This window comes from Microtus oregoni, unplaced genomic scaffold (genome assembly GCF_018167655.1).
Source record: "Microtus oregoni isolate MIOR12 unplaced genomic scaffold, Mior012 000073F_ref0000255, whole genome shotgun sequence".
Taxonomy (NCBI): Eukaryota; Metazoa; Chordata; class Mammalia; order Rodentia; family Cricetidae; genus Microtus; species Microtus oregoni.
In genome coordinates, this window is record NW_024543986.1 from 1903039 (window position 1) to 1927787 (window position 24749).

The following is a 24749-nucleotide window of genomic DNA, read 5'->3' on the forward strand; positions in this document are numbered from 1 at the left end:
TTTTCTTCCTTTTTGGAGCTCCTGCAGGTGTGTGATGCATGTACATACACTCAGGCACACACATATATATAGCATTTAAAATAAATATTAAGCTAGTGTTTTTTTTTCCTGTCCATTCTTTTCTGCATTTTTAAAACTAAGCCAATGTTAAGTAGAATACTTCCCTCTGGCATGTACCCACCCACACTCAAACAATTACCACCAATAATAAAGGCATTTCTTTCCTTAGCTATACTATTTTCTTTGTAACTGGCACAAGATAAGAGTGCTGACCTCAGCTAAATAGACATTTAATTTTAGGAAACATATGATAAAACATACTTTTTTTTTTTTAAAAAAAAGTTACCATGAACCATATAGTGAACATGTAAATCTTTGAGTATAGTTCTCCATATACACATGTGTAGGGGACTTCTTTGTTAATCAGAGAATGATTATATGCCTGGATTTATTACTACTTTTTAAAAATTCCCTGAACTTAGGATATCCATGAGTTTAGTATTGCACTGAAGGAGAAATGAAACTATAACATCCTTGACCAATTATTAAAAAGGCTGAAATTATGAGATAAAAGATTTGGGAGGGAATTTCAGAAATGTACATTTTAGTTGGCATGTATTTCTTTTTTTTCCTTCTTCAAGTAATTGACCTCTTTTCCTCCTTACCCCCTCTAACTTCTTACCCCTTACCTGTCATATTGTGGCAAAGTAGGTTTGGAATGTTTTAGTACTTAGATAGAAATTGCTGGTACAGGTTGCATGCCAAGATTTGGTACTTTGTAGAAACTTTGCCTGAGGTAGTTAAATGACAGTACTCCTTTGTGAGATATTTATAGTGTAAGACCAAAAAAGGGTCTGTGTTCTAATAATTGATAGTAAGTTTGTCAAGCAAAAAACAACCCCCCCCCAAAAAAAAACAGTTTTTGCTACAGTCTTTCTGAAACAGATTTGAAACAAGGATATTGAAAAGAGGATTTGTATCATTCTTCATTCTTACAAATACCTAAAGTGAACTAAGACCTTTTTTAAAAATAACATAGATAAAGATTAGAAATAAGGACTGCTTGAAGAGATTTTACTTAAAAGACCCAGGTGATAGGTACTTGTATAGCCTTTATAGGCTCTCACTGACTTATGTGGATTAAGAAACACAAAATTTGTTAGGATCTTAAAATAAGATGCCAAACCTAATGGAGGTAAAGTGTAATTTCTGAGAAAGTATGTAGTTGAATAGAAAGATAGATGGAAGAAATGCCTCATTTATAACTCTCCTTGCAATTTAGAGTACCAACTCTGAGTTTGCGGTTTCATATTTATTAATTCAACACATTGTTGTATAGATGCCATGTTTCTACCAATCAGTAATAACAGTGTGCTTCTTGTAATGCAGTTTTATTTAATATGGATAGTATTATGATTTCTTTAAGAGTTTCTAATTCTGAAAATAAATTTTATGTAGTCAAGAGGTAGGTGTTAATAACTAGGTCATTGAAAACATACACTCCAGATAACTCACAATTAAATGGAATCATACTATAGAAGTCTTTGTGTTTTTTATCTTAACATCTGTCAAAGACCCAGGTGTGTGTTGAATATAATGATTTTTGGATACAAATGTCAAAGACTACCTTGTACAGTAAGTATATTCACACAATTACAAAGTTAATAGGTGGGTTATGTTCTAGGCAGTGTCAAGTTAAGAAGCATCTAACTTCTTTCCATTTGGTTCTTCATGCCAGGGAAATAGCTCCTCTTGTGGCAGTATTTTATGGTATATATTTTTTTTAATTATATCCAGCGGTAGGGACAAAACCTTTCCATGATTTTCATATATAAGTCAGTGGTGGTTGGAACACAGTTCATGGGCACATTTCTAGACTAATATTATCACTGAGATTGTCAGGAGCAACACTGTTAAATCAGTGACAGGAGTTTGCCAATGTGCTGAAACAGATAATCTGAAATGTCAGTCATACCATTCACTATAGAAATGCTTGTTGTTTGTTCTAATTAGTACTAGGTACACTATATATATGTAGCACTGGGGATTGGGATATGTAAAACAGGTTTCTGCAACACTGGAAAATTTAAATCATAGTTTGATTTTCAGTGATATTTTGGTTAGTGTAATTTTAATGGGAAAAGAAAGACTACTATTCAAGTGAAAAGGTTACTTGTTAAGATATGTGATAATAGCCAGGCAGAGTTTACTGGGTGGTGGTGCATGCCTTTAATTCCAGCACTCAGGAGGCAGAGGTAGTCGGATCTCTCTGTGAGTTCTTGGCTAGCCTGGTTTACAGAGATAGTTCCAGGACAGCCAGGGCTATGTTGAGAAACCATATCTCAAAAAACAGAAACAAAAAAGGTAGAACAATAGTGGTATAGCCTATGTTTTCTTCAACTATTATCCTCTACTTTTCTTCATGGATGTACTCTGTCTGAAATTTCAGTGTTTTCCTGGTGTTCTTTTTTTTTTCGTTTTATTAGGGCCACAAATAAAATTATCTCTAATAATATATTGTCTTGTTTGGGAAAATTGAGTAACAAGCCAAGTCTTATGACACATAATAGAAGCACAGCATTTAGAGGCTGAGGCGAGAGGGGGTTGGGAGTTCAAGGCTTGCCTTGAGTTTTAGAATGATGCCATGTACACAGACCATCTGAGAATAAACACAAATACAGCTGCGTACAGAAAGTACCCTATAGTCACAATGATAGTAGTAGGTTCTTTTTTTTCTTTTCTTTTTTTTTTAAATTTATTTATTTATTTGTGTACAACATTCTGCTTCCCACACACCCAGAAGAGGGCGCCAGATCTCATAGATGGTTGTGAGCCATCATGTGGTTGCTGGGAATTGAACTCAGGACCTCTGGAAGAGCAGTCAGTGCTCTTAAACTCTGAGCCATCTCTCCAGCCCCTAGTAATAGGTTCTTAGTAGAAGTGATTCTGAGTCATGGTCTAGCTTCTGGTTACTTTGCTGTTTATAAGAGTGTGCCCTTTCCCCTCTTTAGGTGCATGGGAGTTTGCCCGCGTGTATGTCTGTGTGTCGTGCATGTCTGCTGCCCGCAGAGGCCAGAAGAGGGCATTGAAGTGCATTGAATTCTTTGACACTGTAATTACAGACCTACTATATAGGTGCTTGGAATTGGACCTGTGTCCTTTTTGAGAGCAATTTGTTCTCACTGAGCTATCTCTAGATCCTACAAGAGCCGTTTCTGAGGAAGAGAAGTGGGTTAGGGTATTTGTGAATTCTGGCAAACCTAATACCTGTAATTAGTACATTGAGTAAGACTAATAGGCAAATACTAGAAACTTTGGAACATAAGGAGCAGGTGGGTGATTTTTACAAGTAGACCAACACAGCGTACTTAGTATTTCTCTGTGTGTAGGTGCTGTTTCCTGTCCATTTTGTAGCATGTAGAGTTCAGACAAAGAAGTTCATCAGACTGTACATAGTTAAGAAAAATATGACCCTAGATGAGTCTTCAGTTCTCAGATTGAAAAGGCAGTTACAAGGGACAGCAAAATCTAAGAATAGGTCTTTCTCTGTTCATGGAGCCCATGTATAGTTCTTATCCTGGGATTTCACTTTTTCTTTATCTTAGGTGTTCTTAGAGGCTCATTTCATTTATGTCTCCTGGTTTTCAATGATTTATATCTTACTTGTTGATATGCATTGTGCTTTTAGAGGAACATACTTGACAGAATTTTGTTTAGGAAAGGTTCTGCTATTACCTGATTTCTCTCTGGATTGTCCTTGACTCCATAGTCCTTGGGATCTTTTTCAGAAGAAGTCAAAATGCTCAGTATAGTATAGAGGGTATAGTTTATTATTCTCAAGGGATGGGAGTGGGCAGTGGTCAAAGAGTCCATCCTGGAGTAGAACGTTATTACTGGGTAAGAGAGTTCAGTGCAAACTGGGTGATGGTGGTGCACACCTTTAATCCCAGCACTTGGGAGGCAGAGGCGAGTGGGTCTCTGTGAGTTCGAGAACAGCCAGGGCTGTTAGACAGAAAACAACCGAGAGAGAGAGAGAGAGAGAGACAGAGAGAGAGAGAGAGAGACAGACAGAGAGAGAGAGAGAGAGAGAGAGAGAGAGAGAGAAAGAGCTCAGTGTCCAGAGACCATTGTGCTACCTACATTTTAGGTAGGGCTTATTATTTTCAAAGTTTTAAGAATAGATGAACTTCTTGAGAGATGTTTTCTTATCCAGGTGATTGATTAGCTGGCACATTTACACTAACTGTTAAGAGGACATGGTGTTCTATTTTTGTGCTTTAGCAGAAAGCCTCTACCTAGGTAGTAATCTTAAAATATCATGTCTATACCCAGGGGCAGACGTGTACTCAGATTCCATTCTTGTGACCAGTTGTGAAAGCCCCATAGTTTGAGCTTCTGGTTTTACAAACTCTTGATTATCTGGGAGGGTTCTTTTTAATGATTTCCAAGCCTGCTGATACCAAATGCTGGAAGTTTTTTGGTTGAGTTATTGGTTATACGAAAACTAATTACCTTTATTCTCTTCAGAACTAAGAATGTGAATATCTTAATTTTGTTGTTGGAGATAATCTTTCTTTAGAAATTTGAAAATGTTCCATTTAGACAAATGTGTTGTAAGCCTTTACAGTCTAGTATATAACTTCCTTTCTGGGAATTTTCTGAAATTGTAATTTGAGTTTTAAGAGTAGAAGTCCATGTCTCGAAAAACCAAAAAAAAAAAAAAAAGAGTAGAAGTCCAAGCTTCTATATCTCCGAACAGGCTAGGTTAGGTCTTAACCCATCAGTTACCAAATGAGTAATTAAGGAAAGTGGACAGGAGACCTATTCATTGTACCCACAGTGTGAAAAGCAGAAAAGGAGTTCTGTGGCCCACTAGGTCTGTCTTCTGGGTGCTGAAGTGAGACTTAGGTTTAACTAGAGGGCAAGAGGTAGCATAATTAAGCAGTCTGGGTTAAAAGTGGTCCTGTCCTTCTTTGTCTCAGCTCTGGTTCTACAAGGTGGTTGGTCCCCTGAGGAGACCAGTCTGATATCATCTACAACATGATTACTTTAGTTCTTTAGTTTCTGGTTGTAGCCTGGCCTTCAAGGATAATTACTTTTATTGGAGAAGGGGACTATTTGTCCAGGAAGGTTTTCTTGAAGTCTAAGGTGACTGGAGGTTTTGGAAAACACTGTATCTTTGGCTTTAGCCTTGACAGGAATGAAATAAATTAGGTTAGGCAGATTCAGGCAGGAATCAGAGAAAAAGTAAAGGACATAGATACAAAATGAAGACAGAGATATTTTAAATCTTTTCATCCTAATGTTAGCTTGTGGGCTCGAGAAGATTTGATGTTTTTAGCAGGAGCAGTTAGCCCTCCAGTAAATGATTTATTTGTTTGTTTCTTTTCCTTATTTATTTATTTTTATTTTTTTGTTTAGTTATTGTTCATTTTTGAGGGGGGAGTCTCTTGATCTTCTTAATCTTATTCTTCTAATGATTTTATTTTTGAAATTTTATTTCTTTAGAGCCCCCTGCTTGGTTTTCTTTTTTTGAATTGTCTTATGAAAGCAGCTTTTCTTCCTTTTAGAGAATCTGTTTTTCCATCTCATATTGTTATTTATTTTTTTCTTCTAGTAAACCCCCCCCCCCTTGACTGAGGTTTCTGTCCTGCCTGGTTCCCACACTCATTAAGTCCTAAAGAAATCATACAGAAGTCTACATTAGTTATAAACTGATTGGCCTAGTAGCTCAGACTTCTTATTAACTCTTATAACTTATATTAGCCCATTATTCTTACCTATGTTAGCCACGTGGCTCGGTACCTTTTTCGACAAGATAGTCAGTCACATCTTGCTTCCTCTGTGGCTGGTCACAACTAGGATTTACTTCTTCCCAGAATTCTCCTATTATCATTGACCCGCCTCTACTTCCTGTCTGGTTGTCCTGCCTACATTTCCTGCCTGGCTACTGGTCAATCAGCATTTTATTGAAATACAGTTGACAAGGGTACAAACCATTGTCCCACAGCACCCCCTCCCTATTTGTTTCTTTTCATTAGTTTGCTGGTAATTCGTAGGGCGCCATGTTTTAAGGGTTGCAAAGTTTCAGAACTAGAACCTCTGAGCATGTAGAAATAGTTTGTTGTGTTGAATCTGACCTGCATGACCTGCTTTTGTTGGAGAATTTGTGCATCTCTTTTGATCACATTGCCTATAAAACACCAAGGATTGTTATAAAACACCAAGGATTGTTCCTGCCTTGGTAGTAATCTCATAGAGTGATCTGGATATGAGTCTCTCCTCTTCCAAGCATTCGGGGTGACTATTGTTTAAAACAGGATGTGAAAGATGACAGTAAAATGCTTCAGTTATTTCTTTATGCCTTGAGGAGGAAGAAGTATGTAGAGGGCGAAGTTGGGAGGTGGGTTACATATCACAAATATTTAGACTGATATTCCTGGAGTGACTAATATGCCTACCCTTAAAGTTGAGTGGGAGATAGACAAAATGAAGGCAAACATGTCAGACTTTTGTCCTGCTTTAGTTACCTTGTGGATTCAAATGAGAACCAGTGCTTATCGGCAAAGGCAGCTTTTAAATACTTACTATAATAATGTTTGTTAAAACTTTGACTTTAAATGAAACATAATTGTGACTCATCATTTTCCTTCTTTTAGCATTATCTGCGTACCAGAGGTACTACAATTTACAGTCTGACTACTGGAAGGTTGGTGCACATTTTCATGCTTATTTCCTATTTGTTTTCTTTGGTAGATTATTGGTTGTTACAAAAAATATTAAAGCTCTTTCTGTGACTACTTGAAAATGTTACTTCTGCAGGAAAGAGACTAGAAAAGGGAAATCAGTATTGTTGGGTTCACGGGGGGTCATGCAAAGATGGTGGACAGACCACCAAAGTCTGTTAAACCAGAGGCAAACTTTATTCCAGAAAAAGAAAAAAAAAATCTTCATGGGACACAAAAAGTTTATCCAGAGATGGGCTTGTATGGCTGTGGCAATGGGCAGTTATCCAACTCCCCATTTTATAGCAAGAAGCAAGCATATTAGAAATGAACAGAAAAGAAGAATTTTTACAATCTTGAGGTAAAACTCAAGATACAGATTACTTTTTTCCCTACAATTTGGGTTTTTCAGTTAAACTAGTGTTTGTATTTAGCCCATTGTTTCTCCCTGGCACTTTCTGATGGTGTTTACTAAAGGTCTGCACTCCCCTGGTACTGCCTGTTTTGCCTTGCAGGGAAGGGCATTATGGGACAATGCACAACCAAGAAGTTAGGTACATCCCATCATTTTAAAGGTTTACTCAGCTCACATCAGTTGCTGGTCATGAGTGGTTGGGGGTTATCCAAAAACTGCCCTCAGTTTGCAGAGGTCTGCTGCAGCCTTGCAGATAGAGGTATGGGGTGTAAAGCAAAGTAACCCACTGTTAATAGTTAATCCTTAAACTGCTAAGAAAGCTGCTGACCTTCTGCTCTCATTCTCCTAGGATTACAACTTTATATTTCTTTGTTTCTACATTCTTATTTCTGAAGCCTACATTTCTATATTCTTCTTCTTGTACTCTTCAAGTATTATTTTTTTGTTGTCTTTTATTTAACTACTTTGTATTTTAATTAAAAAGAATTAGATTGCTGACATTTTTTGACCAAAGATTAAATAAGTGAAAAAAATTAAACACAGCCAACTAGCAGCTTTCACTTCTCAAGTGCTTGGATTACTCATTTGTGTGGTTCTGAGGATTGAACCCAGGACCTTGTACTTGCTAGGCAAGTACTCTACAACTGGGCTACATTTTCACCTCTTTGTTCAAATATTTGTCCTCTTGCACTCTCCTTTTGAATGGCATGTTTAGATAGATGATTTGCCCACTTCTTGATTGGATTGCATGAAATTTTGCTAAGAAATTTCAAGTTCCTATATATTGTGGATATTAATTATTGGTCAAATGAATAGTAGGCAAATATATTTCTCATTTTGTAGGTTGTTTTGTTACTTTTTTCCCCTCCTGTAATAGGGTTTCTCTGTGTAGCCCTGGTTATCCTGGAACTTGCTCTATAGACCAGGCTGATCCCAAACTCAAAGAGTTCCTACTTACTGCCTTCGCCTCCCAAGTGCTGGAATTAAAGGCATGTGCCACCACAGCCTTATTTTGTCACTCTTAGTGATTGATTCCTTTGCTATGCAAAATCTTTTATGCCTTTTTCTGACTTTAGTTTCCTCTGCATTATCCTCAAAATTGTTGCCTATCCTAATGCCATTGTATGTACTAGCGTTCCTCCTGAATTTATTTTTCTAGTAGCTTTATAGTTTCAGGTCTGAAATTTAAGTCTTTATTTAATTTTGAGTTGATTTTTGCACAGGGTTAGAGATAAAAGTCCAATTTTAATCATCTGCATAGAATAGAATCTTGTATTAATGAGGTTACCTTTTCTCTGGTGATGTTTTTGGTTCCTTTGTGGAGAATCAGTTGCTTATTAATTGCATGGTTTTATTCCTGGGATCTCTTACCTTTGTGTACATTGCTAATCCCTACTGTAGCTCTAAAGCATAATTTGAAATCAACTACAACTCATCTTTGTTATTAACTAACTTTCAGATATCATTTTTTGATTGGGGCGGGTCTTCATGTGTCTTTATGAGTTTGCATTTTCTCTATTTCATTGTTATTTTGAACAGATGTCTACAATCTGTGAATTACTTTGGGTAGTTTGTACATTTGGCATTATTGTTGCAGTCCATGGAGATGAAACATCTTTCTACCTTCTGGTGTCATCATTTTCTTTCGTTTTCATGGTGAATGTCTTTTACTTCTTTAGTTAAATTTTTTCCTAGGTATTTTTTGTTGTTGTTGCTTATTGTAAATTAGATTGCTTTCATTATACTTCCCTAGCCCCCTGGTGTGTCTGTGGGTGTGGGTGTGTGGGGGTGTGTTGTGGATCAGGGCCAGAGTAGGATATTAGATACCTTCTTTTTTCTTTTCGGTTTTTCGATACAGGGTTTCTTTGTAGCTTTGAGCCTGTCCTGGAACTAGCTCTTGTAGACCAGGGTGCCCTTGAACTCACAGAGATCCACCTGCCTCTGCCTTCTAAGTGCTGGGATTAAAGGTGTGCACCACCACTGCACAGCCCTGGATACCTTCTTTAATGCTCTCCAACTTACTCTTTTGTGATGAGATCTCTCATTGCACCTGGATCATTTTGGTTAAGCTGGCTAGTAAGTGAACTCCTGGGATCTACTTTATTTCTGCATACTAGTGCTTGAGTTACAAGCATATGTGGACATTCCCAGCTTTTTACGTGAATACTGTAGATTTGACCTTAGATCCTCACACTGTCACAGTACATACTTTTACCCACTGAGCCATCTCCCTGGCCCCTTATTTAAGCTTAACAATATTTGTTATTACTGTGTTAAAATGATACCAGTATCATATAAGTTGATATGATACCATATCATATCTCATTCTACTGTGCTGGCTTGAACCTATTAGTAACAGCCTTAGAGTTACTAAGTTACAAAGTAACAGCCTTAGAGTACCAAAATGCACCAGTGTCACATTAAAGAAAAGAAATTAGACAACTTGCTTTTGAAGTAATTTTACCAAGAGGGAACCTAGATATGAATTCTCTACTCTCTCCCTGAGTCTTTGTCTCTTGTCTACTTGTCTGAATCTTCCTGTCTGGATGATTGTGTGTGTGTGTGTGTGTGTGTGTGTGTGTGTGTGTGAGAGAGAGAGAGAGAGAGAGAGAGAGAGAGAGAGAGAGAGAGAGGAGAGACAGGGAGGGAGGGAGAGAGGCAGAGAGAAAGAGACCCTAACAAAGGGGGTTTGCTCTGTATTAACTGAGAGAGAGAGAGAGAGAGAGAGAGAGAGAGAGAGAGAGAGGAGAGACAGGGAGGGAGGGAGAGAGGCAGAGAGAAAGAGACCCTAACAAAGGGGGTTTGCTCTGTATTAACTGACCAGCATAGAAAGCATCACATGGGTAATAAGCTATGAGGGATACTTTACAGAACTTTTTTAACAGGCTTTTTATAAAGGATAAGATGTTACTAATTACAGTGGGCCCACATAACTAACAAACAACTGCTGTCAAACAATAGCCATATGCTGCTTCTAACATTTTTGGTCGATATTTGTTTTATAAGATTGCTTTCAATCTATTTTTGCTTTTAACAAATAACTACCATAACACACATGCATATATGTATACATTGCTCTCCTGGGTTAGCGGCATGAAGTAGAGCTTTAAATTACAGCTATGTCCATTATCTTATATTGTTAAATGGGAAATCCATGGCAAGTAAGGTTGGTTGTTAAATTGTTCTCTTAAATGTTAAAGATACAGGTGATGAAGAGTAGGATAGCAGTCTTAAATCGTACGTGACTTCAAGGTGTATTATTAACTGGCTGTAAGGTCTAGCAAAAGTTTCAGTCTCCTAGAATGTAGGACATATTTTTATAATAGTACATTGTCACATTTTACAGCCTTACTTAGTTCAGTTACCAGTTCTAATAATCTTTAAAAGTCATATCACCTGCAAAGAGGTGGAATCTGACTTCTTTCCTTTCTGCTAGTCTTATTTTGTTTCTTCACCTAACCTGGCTAACACTTCCATTGTGTTATATGAAATAAGAGTGGTCATGCTCATTTGGTTCTAGATTTTTGAGGAAATGCTTTTATTTCGAACCTATTCAGTATAATACTTTACAATTTGTTTATGATAATACCCTCTGGGCTCATTTAAATTCTTAACCAGTTTGTCTTGAATTATTTATTTTTGGTTGTTGTTGTTGAAAAAGACTATCCTTAAAAAATTTAGCTAACATTTTCTCTTGTCAAAGAAATCAGCCAGTGGCTTGGGGATGTGGCTCAATTGGAGGAGTGCTTGACCAGCATATACACACCTGGTTTCATTCCTAGCATAACATAAATTATTGTTGGTTCAAGCCTGTCACTCCAGCATTTTGGAAGTTGAGGTCAAAAGATCAGACATTCAAGGTATAGGGAGTTTGAGGACAGCCTAGGTCTCATGAGACCCCATTTTAAACAAACGAAAACGACAACCTACAAAACCTTAATCCTCATAGAATGAAGAATAAATGTTGAACATCACTAGTGATCGGAGAAATGTAAATGAAACTCTGTTGGGATTCTCTCTCACCTTAGTCAGAGTAGAAGTCATTAGAAGGAAGTAACAAAAAATGCTGGTGAGGAGGAGACAGAAGGAGTACACTTCTAGGAATGTAAACTCATTCTGGCATTATGGAGATATAGGCCTACCATATGATCCAGCTATAGTATTTCTCTGTATTTACTCAAAAGACTTAAAGTCTACATATCACAGGGAATCTTATGTGACTGAAACACTGTAACATTGTTCACAGTAGTTATGGAACCAACCTGGGTATCCAACAAGAAGAGATGAATGGATATAGAAAACATGTTATCTGTACACTGAAATTTTTTTCAGTCATAAGAAAAATGAAATTATGTTCGTGTGAAAATGAATACAACTGGTGATAATTGTATTAAGCACATTAAATCAGTCTCTGAAAGACATATCTTATTTTCTCTAAATTGTATATCATAAAATATCTTTAAAATTATTTTAAAAACTGTCGTAATGCTTGATCTTAAGTGCAATCACACCTTAATTTAAAGTGTTTTTCTTTGTTATATATGAATCTTAAATTTGATGAAATATTAGATTCAATGATACTTTAATTATGTAATATAAATTTATTTGTATGAATACATTGATTCTTATTCTTTTATTCTACTTTTTTTGTTTGTTTTTTCAAGACAGGGTTTTGCTGTAGCTCTTCTATTTCTAATTTATTTTTCTAGTATAAACTTGTTGGTTATTTCCATTCTTTTAGATTTATTATGTTTTTGAAAGTTTGTTAGTGTTATTTTGGTATGGTTTAGCTGATTCTCTATCCCCTGTACTTCTTTGAACTGAAAGTTAAAACTTCTTTGAAGCCTTTTTCAAGCTCCTAAATCTCTTGGCTTCTTTTAAGAGATCTGTTTTTTGTCTTCTGCAACTTTACTATTTTTATGGGATTTCATTTTATTTATTCAGTTTTCTGCATCTGAATATTACAGTCTTCATAACTAGAAGGTTTTGTTCTGTGTATGTGTTTTTTTTTAACCTACCATATTTTTAAATATCACCTAGGTCCCATTTTACCTTTCCTCTATATGCAAGACTTTTTAGATTTATAATAAACTTGCCTGTTCTTAAGTTCAGTTTTTTTGTTTGTTTGTTTGTTTGTTTTTTTTGTTTTTCGAGACAGGGTTTCTCTGTGATTTTGGAGCCTGTCCTGGAACTAGCTCTTGTAGACCAGGATGGTCTTGAACTCACAGAGATCTTTTGTATTTCTGTGTCTTTGTCTTTGTACTGCATTGTTAATAATTTTTAGCGTATTCTAGTTTAGGCTCATTAATCCTTTAAAATTGATATAAAATTACTCCTTCTGTTTTCTACCAGATAGGTAAAAGTTGTGCCTCTCTCTACTTGTATACCTCTGTTCCCCAAATAGTTTCAATCAATAATTTTACTAAAAATCTTCCAGGGATCCAGGTTTAAATGGGAAATCTCTGTTAACTCTGTGGTGCCTAAAATGAAGTGGCTGTTGAAACCAAAGCAGTGAATTGGTACTGTTACTGTTGTTTCTTAAGAAACAATCTGAAGTAGCACAGAACATCTGGTTTTCTCAATTCCATGTGAGATTCTTATAGTTTTATCTGTTTATAGGATATACAACAGGTTAAGGTAGCCAGCCACCAGGAAGTTTATACCTAGAACCTCTAGAATGCCTTCAAATCTTTATTTGTTCTTCCTACCCCTCAAATGATCTCCAGTGAAGTCTTTTTCCTGCTTTGTATCACTTTGTGTGGAATTAGTGATAGCATGATTGGATTTTTTTTTTTTTAAAGTAGCATGACCAAATCTTTTAAGATAAAACTTCTGGCTCTGATAGTCTGAAACACTTGGTAAGTTTGGCAACATACCCTGACACCCCAATTAAGGAGACAAAAGTTAGAGATTTATTTTCTATGGTTAAAAAGTTAGAAATTTATTCACGGTAGCCACTTTGGGAAGAGGAATAGATAAAGAGGTACAGCAACCCCAAATAATCATCTGGGTAATGACATGAACTCTAGGTTTAAAATAAGGAGAAAATGGGCATAATTCAGCAATTTTTGTCAAGACATGGATCCAACATTTATGGACCCTTGCTCTGGTCCTCCAAGGTGGTTAGAAGTCTTTAGTGCTTGAGATAACAAGGTGGTTTGCAGGTGACTATTTCTACAGGATACAGCTTTTTCCTAGTCAATAATTGCTTTCATCTGTGTGTGGTCTGTCCTGCATGATTTTGTTCCTGAAATCCAAGGTAACTGCATATGTAGGATAGTGACATCTCTGTCACTTAGCCTGGAAGGAGGTAGAATAGGTTAGTTAGGTAGAAGTCAGGTAGGAGTCCGAGCCACCAAGTAAGAAACAGATTCAGAATGAAGTTTGATATGTCAGATTTTCATCCTGTTTTCATTTGTCTTTGTGCCCAAGTAAGGAGTCAGTGCTTTTTGGCATAAGCAGCTTTTTTGGCCTGTTTCATAGTTTGATATAAATTCATTTTGCAATTACATCTCAACATAAAATGTAATTGTTTCCAAAGATAATTATGGCATATAGAATACTTGGTGTTGACTGACAGCCAAACTTGTTTCAACCTAAAATTGGGGATGAGCAACAGCTTAGTGGTACAGTAGTTGGATGGTATTTATGAGGCCACAAGGTCAACCCTCAGTACTGCCAAAGAAAACAGAAAAGACAAAATAATAATAGAACCTTGTTGTCTTAAACTGTCTTTAGTTTAGAACTTGTCTAATAAAAGTTTTAGAGTCTTGAATTAATTAATTAGTTGGATCAGCATTCTCTTCTGTTATCTCACATTCTCACCCTTTGTGAAAGAGTCTTTTTTCAAGCTAGTGCTATTTATTACAGTATGCTCCTAGGATAAAGGTTTCATATTTTTCCTCTCAGTCTGCAGATCACAATAAAATGAAAATCTTCAGATATTAAACTTACTGGTACTCTACTATGGCCTATAACTTGTATTTTCTTAAAATTCTAATATATTCAAGACTACCATGCCCATTTATGTTCAGTTTTGTTTTTTTTACAAGTTAGTGTTGTTATTAGGTAGTAGTTTTCTTTTTCAGTGTGGGTCTAAGAGTCGGGGCCTTGCCCATTACTATTAAATAGTAACAACAAAGTGGCAATAGTGATTTAGCGCCTTATTAGAAAAGTATAGGAAGTGTTGTTGCAGTTACTGATTTTTAAGTTCAGTTTTAGTTCCATAGCAAACAGCTACCCCCACCTCTTTACACATATAACCTGCTTTTGTGTGGTGTTTCCCAGGAGGTTTATTTCTATTCATTTCAGATAGGGATGGTAAGCATAGAATAAAGAAACAATGTCACCCAGCTCCACCATGGCTTAATTGGGAGGACTTAACAGGAGCCTCAGTGTGATAGGTTACTTCAGGAGCATGGGCAATATAGGGCAACTACACTACCAGAGAATGGTCTTTACCCAGCAACCATTACTGTTTATGTTCTTGTGGGGCTTCTTGAGCCTTATGAAACTTCTACTCTTTCCACAGAAGAATATTAATGGGTACAGTCTTGGAATGTCTTGTGCAGGTGATCACATATCTGCCTTGATTCCAGGACCTCAGTGACTACACCATGCTCAGAGAACAGAGTTCTATAACACCTTTGTTATCAAAAAACATCCCCTAACAGTGGTAAATTAGTTACTATCAGTAACCTCAAGATTTGACAAATCATTGCCAGGCAGAGTCCATAGTGTATATATTAGGGCTCACTCTGTGTTGTACATTCCATTGTTTTGGGAAAATGTGTAACTGCTTGACTCTACCCTTATGGTAGCATGTAAAGTATTTTCACTGCTCTAAAAGATGGGTACCTAGGCTGCTTTCATCTCTTGGTTACTGTGAATAGCACAGGAGTAAACATAGATGTGCAAGTCCCTCTGTAGCAGTGATTCTCATCCTGTGGGTCATGACCCCTCTGGGGATTGAACGACCCTCTCATAGGGGTTGTATATCAGATATCCTGAATATCATATATTTACATTGCTACATAGCAGTAGCAAAATTACAGTTATGCATTAAGAACAAAAATAATTTTTTAATTTGCAGTTCAGGGGGCTGGAGAGATGGCTCAGTGGTTAAGAGCACTGACTGCTCTTCCAGAGGTCCTGAGTTCAATTCCCAGCAACCACATGGTGGCTCACACCCATCTATAGTGAGACCTGGCGCCCCCTTCTGGCTTGCAGGCACACATGGAAGGAATACTGTACACATAATAAATAAATAAATATTTAAAAAAAATTGCAGGTCACCACAACATGAGGAACTATATATTAAAGGATCATAGCATTAGGAAGGTTGAGAATCACTGCTCTATGGTATGTTGACTTAGAGTTCTTTGGATATTTATTCAGGAGTGATAAAGCTATTGTATGGTAGTTTTATATTTAGGTTTTTGAGAAACTTCCTGCTGATTTTCTAGTGGCTACTGAAGTTATACTTTCACCAGCAGTGAAAAAAAATCCTTTTTTACCTACATCCTTACCAGCATTTGTTATCATTGGTTTTCTTGATAACACATTCTTCCTGGAGTGAAATGGAATCTCAAGGTAGTTTTCCTGATGACTGAAGGTGTTGAACATATTTTCAAGTATTTGTTGATAATTTGAGAATTATTTCTTCAGTTCACTAACCCATTATTGACTGAATTTGTTGCCTTTTTATGGCTAATTTTTAGTTTTTCACTTATTTTAGGTATTAAATGTGTAGTAGTCTGAGACACCTCTTCCTGTGCACCTGCTTCCCCTCCTCCCCACCCAATCTGTAAGCTGTCCTTTATTCTTTTGTTGTATAGAGGCCTTTAAATTTATGTAATCCCATTTGTCAATTGAGGGGGCGTGATTATTTTCTGTGCTATTGAGCCTTTCAGAAATTCCTTGCCAATACCTGTACCTCGGGGAATTTACTTACTTCTTTTTTTCCTTGGAAATTAAGTTCAAGGCTTTTATTCAGATGTTAGTATATTTATTCAAGCCATCCTTTTGTATAAGATTAATATTTTTTAGTAGAGATGTCAGTAGTACTTTGTTGAGATAATAGTATTTTGTGAGGGACTATATTATATTTCAGGGTTTATAGCAAATCCCATTCAGAGATCAGTTTGTAGAGATATGAGCTAACTGTCCTCAGCTGAGATGTTCTTTTCTCTTTATCTCACAGGTATTCTAGAGATATAGGTACTCAACCTGTTTCATTAACTCTTAATGTTCACACCTTAGCATCTACTAGGGTCTTAGGACTTTCAGAGGTGAAGGGTTAGTGAGGGTCAGAAAGAAATTCTTCTAGCACATAATATTTGTCAAGTTCCTTCAGCTTAAATGATCAGTATGCTAAGATGTAAATGGAAACTCTACTTTGGGGTTTCCTGGCCACCTAGAACCAAATGATCATATAAAAACTGTATTAACTACAACACTGTTTGGCCAATGGCTCAGGCATATTCCTAGCTAGCTCTTACATCTTAAATTAACCCATTTCTATTAATTTGTGTATTGCTATGAGGCTGTGGCTTACCGGTGACTCCGCCTTCTTTCTCCCTGCATTCAATTTAGTTTTCCCACCTAGCTATATTCTGCCCTGCCATAGGCCAAAGCAGCTTCTTTATTAACCAGTGGTAATAAAACATATTCACAGATAAAGAGAGGAATCCCATATTACTAAGATGTTGCATTTTGGGGGTGGTGTATTCTGAACTTAGTTATTGCTATCAGCTTTGATTTACAGCTAATCATCAAATATTTGAATATTTTTTGTCGCTATTACTAAAAAATGAAACTTAGCTCTTAGTTAATAGATGGGGTAATGTCTCATACTGATACTGGGTCACATGGGAACTAAGCACAGCTTTAAATGATGGTTGATTAGATTTAGTGAGTCTTTGGGTATCTGCTGTATTGGAATATACTATGCTATATTACAACAAGGAATAGACACATTTAATTTCCACTTTTGTTTTTGTTTTATCCTTGAGATAAATTCTTAGTGTGTATTACTCAAGCTGTCTTAGAATATACTGTGTAGATCAGGCTGGCCTTGACCTTGACAGTAGTAATCCAGTTGGCCTCTGCCTTTTAGGTGCTGTCATTATCAACACGTGCCATCATTTCTGCCTCACATTCCTGTCTTTATCATTTTTGTTTGATGAAGTTCAGTTAGTACACAAATAACAAAACCACAGACAATAGCTAAAAGTGAGCTTTGGAGGCTGACCTAGTCAATCCCTATATCTTCTGCTTAGTTTTATTCATCTCCTTGAGCATTTACTTTTCTTTGAGCCTTAGTTCTTTTTATTTTATAAGTGAGACTGTCTGCCTCATGAGGTTGTTAGTCTTATAAAATAGAAAATACTACCATTCTGAACAAAACTAAGTTCTTGTTAAGCTATGGTATCATGATACATTGTGCTAAGAACAAATTTAGAAGTTAGAGATACTTGTTGGGATTCAATTATTGTTTCCATCTTCCAAGAAAGTAGTTGTCTTTCAGGTCTTGACTTTATAGATAATGCATTTCGTGACTCTTAACTGTTCCTGTATTGGGAGTATCTATATTTTTCTTCCTGTATCATATTTTACATGATTTTTTTTAAAGATTTATTTATTTATTATGTATACAACATTCTGCCTCGATGTATGCCCGCACACCAGAGGAGGGCGCCAGATCTCAGTACAGATGGTTGTGAGCCACCATGTGGTTGCTGGGAATTGAACTCAGGATCTCTGGAAGAGCAGCCAGTGCTCTTAATCTCTGAGCCATCTCTCCAGCCCTTACATGATTTTTTTGAGAATTGGGGAAATACATTTTATTTTAGTTAGTTTTGTACAGCCTCTTCAGTATTGTTCAGAGGATGGAATAGGAAATGAATGATTTTGGTTAAAAACAGCTCTAGCGAAATTAAAGAAAATTAAATACCAATTTTCAAAATGAATGTTGAGACCTTCTTAACTCTTCAATTTTGTGTATCCCTTAGTCACATATAATGTTCTCATTTGGAAAATTGGGGGTAATGAGGATATAATGAAAGTAAATTACCACATTTTTAGATTTTACAATGTAGTTAAATGTTTTTCAGTGTTTTTGGAAGGCACATCGACTTTAAAGGAAATGAACAATATAGTCCTAGAAAAATTTTTATTATTAAAAATTCTTGTGCAAAAAATTATCTACCTATTTACATTTGGGGCTTTAAACTTAAACCACCCACTCTTTTTCTCGAGTTAGTGTTTTATAACTATTGTGGGCTGTGTGCTCTGGTTCCTTACACTTAGGGCAAGATGACTCTGACAAGTGTTCCACACTATTTGTCAGAGATTTCCAGCAAGATTGAGTCCCAGTTGCTAACAACCATAATCAGCTCTACAGTGCATCCTGTATTGACCTCCTTTCTTCCTAACATCTTCATTTCCTTACAGGTGTTCAGCTAAGTCAACTCAACAAGTAAACTACTAACTAGTGCTAAAACCTTTAGTTAATGGTATACTTCTTAGAAAATATAACAGCATAATTGAAAAAGAAGCAGTTTAATAAGTTTCAATATTTTTTGAGATTTATTTTTATTTTATGTGTTGGTGTATTGCCTTCATGTGTATCTGTATACCATGTATGTTCCTGATCCCTAAGGAGTCCAGAAAAGGGGATTGTATCCCCTGGAACTGTTGTAGATATAGATGGTTGTGAACTGCCATGTGGTGCTGGGAATTGAACCCAGGTTTTCTGGAGGAATATATGTTTTAAATAGCTGAGCCATCTCTCCAGTGCATAGTTTAAGTTTTTATAAAGATAATTTAACTTTTTTATGTGCATTGGCATGAAGGTGTCAGATCCCCTGGAATTGAAGTTATAGATAGTTGTGTACTACCATGTGAATGGCTGGAATTGAACCCCTGTCCTCTGGAAGAGCAGCCAGTGCTTTTAATCACTGAGCTATCTCTCCAGCCCCAGTTTTAATTTTTGAGACAGGGTTTATGTGTAGTTTTTGGTGCCTGTCCTGGAACTAGCTCTTGTAGATCAGGCTGGCCTCGAACTCACAGAGATCCGCCTGCTTCTGCCTCCCCAGTGCTGGGATTAAAGGCATGTGCCACCACTGACCTGCCCAGTTTAAAATTTTTTTTTTAATGCTTAGCAGAGAAATTTAAGAGAACAATTTAAGGGAAATTTTGAGAAAAGGACGGTTTGAAAGCTTGACTTTTAGAAAAGATTTACTAAAACAGCTTTGCATCATTTTGGTATAGTATATATATATATGCTCAAACATTTGCCATTTGTATAAGATGAGTATGAGTATGATGATTAAGTGTGGTGGTACATGTCATCCAGTACATGGGAAACAAAAGGAAGAGTATTGCTTCTAATTCAAGGCTAGCCTGGGCTGTGTGTAATGAATTAACAGGTCAGCCAGGCTCATAATAAGCCCTTATCTCCACAAAACTAAAAGAAACCAAAACAACAGCAAAAACCTAAAAGTAATTAGCTATTTGGATATGAGCGAGAGATAAAATGGATAAGAGTAAGTATAGCTCCTGTTTTTTAAACTACAAAAAGAATCAGTGGTTAAACCCATAAATGTAATTCAGGAGGTGTTGCTGTGGTATCGAATTCTTTTATCAGTGGTAAGATTTGTTGTGGAGTTATATAATGAATTCCTGTTGAATTTTAGCGCTGCCCCCAACCCCCCTGTGCTAATGAGCATAAAATTAAAGAGTTTCAAGATTTGGGGACTATGGGGCAGTGAAGGGGCGTGGTTGATTGATAAATAACCAGACCAGCTCAATTCAAAAGATTTTAATAATTGAGGGAAAACTTACACGACCAAAGATCCTGCGAATGCCAGGAGCACAGGAAACCAAAGAGGAAGAGCAAGAGCACATGGATGTTTTATGGGCTTTTTGTGTGGCCCCAGCGGGGGCACACCTTAAGCAGCATGTGATTGGCTGAAGTCCCCCATCAGGGCAGGAGGGAAAGAAAGCATATACATGTGCAAATAGAAAAAAATAAGATAGTACAATCAAAGCATTTTCTTTCCTCTGAAGAATAGATGTTTATGTTTAATTTGCTGATTGAATTCCATTAGTTGATTTTTTCCCCCTAGCACAAATTTGATTAGTCAGAAACCAGAATATTTTTCCAAGTTGATTGGATTCTATGCCATCTGCTTACTTATAATTGTTGTTTTAGTGTTTGAAAAATATATTGTAAATATATTGTTTCATAGCATAAGAATTTTAAGAGCTTAAACATTGTGAATACCATGTTTTGCCCCAACACTATAATATACATTTCATATAACTATTTGCCTTAAAAGTCTCTTTTTCCTTTCTTTATAGAATGCTGCATTTTTATACGGTCTTGGTTTGGTCTACTTCCATTACAATGCATTTCAGTGGTAAGTTAACATGTCATACAGAAAATTGACTCCAGTTGTTTCCAATAGCTTGTTTTATTTATATTTTCTGGTATGAGAGAGTGTGTGTTAAATAAAATGTTGCTGTTAGTAAATCTTTTCTTCTGTTTTCAGTAATCTCCTGAGATAATTAGATTGTTTCTTCAGAAGTATTGACCTCCCTTAGTTTATTTAGAATTGTTTGTGTTTTTAACTATTTATGCTATAAGATCATAGTCAAAGAGGGTTAGATAAAGGAAAAATTTTCAGTTTCTCCATTACTCATTGTTGACTGGTGATCCCTAGGTTATTTGAACTAGAGAATGAATATGATTAAACTTAGATCCCAAGATCTGCAGGAGAAATATCCATGATGGCTAGTATTTTATTTTTATTTTATTTTTTTGACTTTCTTTGACGTTGGAAAATTAGTCATACACTGGGTATCATACTGCAACTTTTAGTAACTGAGTACCAGATTAAAAGTTTGTTCTGTCTCTCTTATAAAATATAAAGTTACGATAGTAGCACCTAAGTTTGAATAGACTGTCAAATGTAGGACCCTGCTACTGTGACCCTCTTTCAAGACAGAAGTGTGCTCTAATGGAAAGAATATAGAATTTGAGTAGAGAGATTCACACTCTAACTTCAGAAACAATCAAACTACTGTATAATCATTTGCCTTTCAGAAAATTTTCAAGGTTACCCAAGAATTGCATGTTTTCTAAACTATAAAGCCCTGTGTGGGTATTTTTAATTTAAGGTGTTTCTGATTTTTGTTCTAGTTTCTTCTGTGTGCTAGTTTTTTAAGCTAAGTGGGTATGGTTGAAATCCTTAGGAAGGGGATTGCTTTCATTGGCCAAAGATTACAATTCTGTCATATACTCCATGTGTATACTTATATTATTATTGAAGTTTTGCATGAATTGACAATGATATCCTCCATCTTTCTTAAAAAGGAAACTTTAGACATGGGTGACATTTGTTAATTTTCTTCTGTCTCAGCTTTTAGTTTTTTTTGGTTGGCTTTTGATCCTTTAAGGAAATATCACATATTAAGGGTATACCTTTGTGCTCTAATATTTTAAGCATCCAGAAGAACATGGCTTTGCTTTGTCAACTTTATAAAGCTATGCTTATCTTTATAAAACATCACCTTTTTTAAACATTTATTTTTAACTTTTTGAAATTAAAACAATCACACCATTTCTCTTTAGCCCTTTCTCCATGCACCCCCACCCCCCCCAAAAAAAAAAAAAAAAACAAAAGCAACTCAGTGACTTACTATGTAGTTCTGGCTAGCCCAGAACGTTTACTAAGTAGACAGTGCTTAGATCACTCAAGGTGATCCTCCATCTCTTTCTTCCCAGTGCTGGGATTACAGACATAAATCACCATACCAGGGTTGAGATTTTTTTTAAGTTACTCCTTCCTTTACGGCAATCCGGCAATCCTAAATTAAACTTCTCTCTTTGTTGCTTTTTTATTGCTGTATAAGACAGCATGACCAAGGCAATTTATAGAAGAGTTTATTGGGCTAAAGTTTCAGAGGGTTAGAATCCATGACCATCATGGTCGAGAAAGTGGCAGCAAGCAGACAGGTATGGTATTGGAGCAGTTTCCAAGAACATTCATCCTGATCCACAAATGGGAGGAAGAGAGAACTAGGAATGGATTTTGAAGTCTCAAAGACAGGTGACACCCCGACCCCTCATCCCCTCACAAGGCCTTACCTCCTAACCATTCTTAAATAGTTCCTCCAACTGAGGACCAAGCATTCAAATATATGAAACTATGGAAGCCTTTATCATCCAAACTACCACAACGTTAGTGTCCATTGTATCATATTTGAAACCAAAGAATTTTAAGTCTTATAATTTTTTAAAAGACCCTACCCATGTTGTAAAAAATTCTAAATTTTGAAAACTAGACAAATAGTCTTAGAGGTGATTCATGCTTTCCTTCTTAATTTTGTAGGTGGAGGAAAGGTTATGTGTGTATTTAACTTGGTATTACATAATTGTTTGGTTGGTGGCAGAAGCAAGGTTTATATACAGATTCTTCAAGCATAGATTTTTTTTTTTCCTATTATACTGTGCCTGTAAGTTTTAAGATTACTAGGTATGACTAACTGTTCAGTCTTGGCTGGCCTGGAACTCATAGTGATCTCCTTTTGCCTCTGCCCCTCTGCCCCTGCCTCAGTTGAGAGGCATGTACCTCTACATCTAGCCTTTCTTTTCTCTCCTCCTCCTCCTCCTTTTTTTTTTTTTGTAATGCAGGCTGTCTCAGACTCTGGTGACATCACAGATGCGCATAGGCATCTGTGTCTTTTGGTTCATATTTGTAGTGGTTCTCTTGGGCACATTGGTAAATATGGTTCATTGGAAATAATGTAAGAAAAAAGCAAGGAACTCTCCAGTTTAAGAATGGATGTTTTTATGTCAGAAACCTATGGTTAACTCAGAGCTTACCTCTTCATTGAAGGTAAGAACAAAATTAGTAATGAAGTTGTTATTACTTAATAAGTTCATGACCATGCTATTTTTGATTCATAATATATGATTTCTACATTATTCAGTTGATTTCAGAAATGAAACTGAGTGATAAAGGGGACAAGGCAATGTTTAAATAAGTGCCTTCTGTTGATCTATTCTTAGTCCACCACTATTTTCTTATGTCTTAAATTTCAGTCTTTGGCTACTTCGTGAATAATACACCTTAAACCTTTGTCCATAAAGTCTCCCTGGTGATGTGTTTTTACTTGCTTCCTGGTCAACACCTTTCTCTTCCCCAAGTCTACATCTCATGTTTCTACTTCAGCTTGTTTTGGTATTGCTTGAACAATTGAAAACAGAAAAGCACACAATAGTGCTTGATGAGAGTTTCAGAGTACAGACTGATTTGACAGTAATTTATTTAGATTGAATTACTTTATGCTCTGTCACATGTTTCATGATAAATATTGATATCTATTAGGAACTTCTGGTTGAACACCAAATTCTTTGAAATTTGTTGAGAAGTGTTGTTAGAAAAGTTCTTTTTCCTTTAATTATCTGTACAAAGAAATGTCTCAGAATATTGTAATTTTTGTACAGGTAGAATTTAAATAAGGTTTGTATCTGGTAATGATGCCTCTTGGCATTTGATGAGACAGAGTATCTTACAATGCGTCTAACCAACATGCGTGTTTTAGGTTGGTGATACTAATATATTATTACTTTATTAACTATGTTTTTACTGTTAACCTGTTTCTTGACAGATTATGCTCTTCATTTTTTCGGTGGGAATTTTGTTTTTGGTGGGTCTGTTTCATTTAATTATATTCATTAACTTCTCTAGTTTTAGTAACAGCCTCTTCTTAGGCAGAGGAGCCCATAGTTGGTTACTAATACATTAGAGCAATTGTTAGATCCTCATTTTAATTCTGACTTTTCAGCTCTATTATTATTAATACTCAGAAATCTAGGAGTTTAAGGTGAGATGTCCAGATTGGAAAATAAAGACATGGAAACTCATGATTATGTACAATGGTCTCTTAAAGGAGTTCTTTTATTTGTGTGCATGAAAGTGGTCAATTGCTAGGGTTACTTTGAAATAAAGATGTCTTCATAGGGAACCTATTATCCTCAAGTGAGAGTATAAAGAGAAAAGGGAAATTTAGATGGGCAGAAAAAGATGAAGAAAATTAACTCTTGAAAGTATAATTAAAGAAATAGAAACTTTTCCTTTCAGTGCACGTTTTAGCCATATCCTTACATGCATATCTAAGATGTGTATATCTTTATCACCTATCTCTGGCATTTTCTGTTAGTATACTTTCCATTGATCAATATCAGTGTTGCCTCACTGTGGCAAATGTAAGCGATACATAGTTCCATGCTACATGCATAAATTTTGAAATTTAGGTTTCCAAATGTAATTGGCAACTATGATAGGTTATCAAAAGGGATTAATTGAGAAGGAGATGAGCTTTAAAGGACAGATGTTAACACATTACTTGTACAGCTTTTTAGGATTCATTTCTACAGCAGTCAGTACTGTATGCTCTTAAGGGAGAAGGAATTTCTGCCCTCTTGTATGGTCATTTCACTAAATGTTGTAGGGGAAAAGATGGGTGGTTTTAGTGACGATTTTAAAGCATTCTGATAAGATGAAAGAAATTAGGGGAAAAAATAAACCTAATGCACT

The 24749-nt window shown here is 36.1% G+C and overlaps 1 protein-coding gene across 7 annotated transcripts in view; it reads left to right on the plus strand.

The window, feature by feature from the left end:
- LOC121441113 (lysine-specific demethylase 6A-like) overlaps positions 1 to 24749 on the plus strand; it is a 136517-nt gene that overhangs the window by 33340 nt on the left and 78428 nt on the right. For all 7 annotated transcript variants that reach the window (XM_041642248.1, XM_041642245.1, XM_041642246.1 and 4 more), the window contains exons 4-5: positions 6660 to 6709; positions 20506 to 20564. In XM_041642248.1, coding sequence (XP_041498182.1) covers positions 6660 to 6709; positions 20506 to 20564 — 109 coding nt within the window. The remainder of the gene's footprint in view (positions 1 to 6659; positions 6710 to 20505; positions 20565 to 24749) is intronic.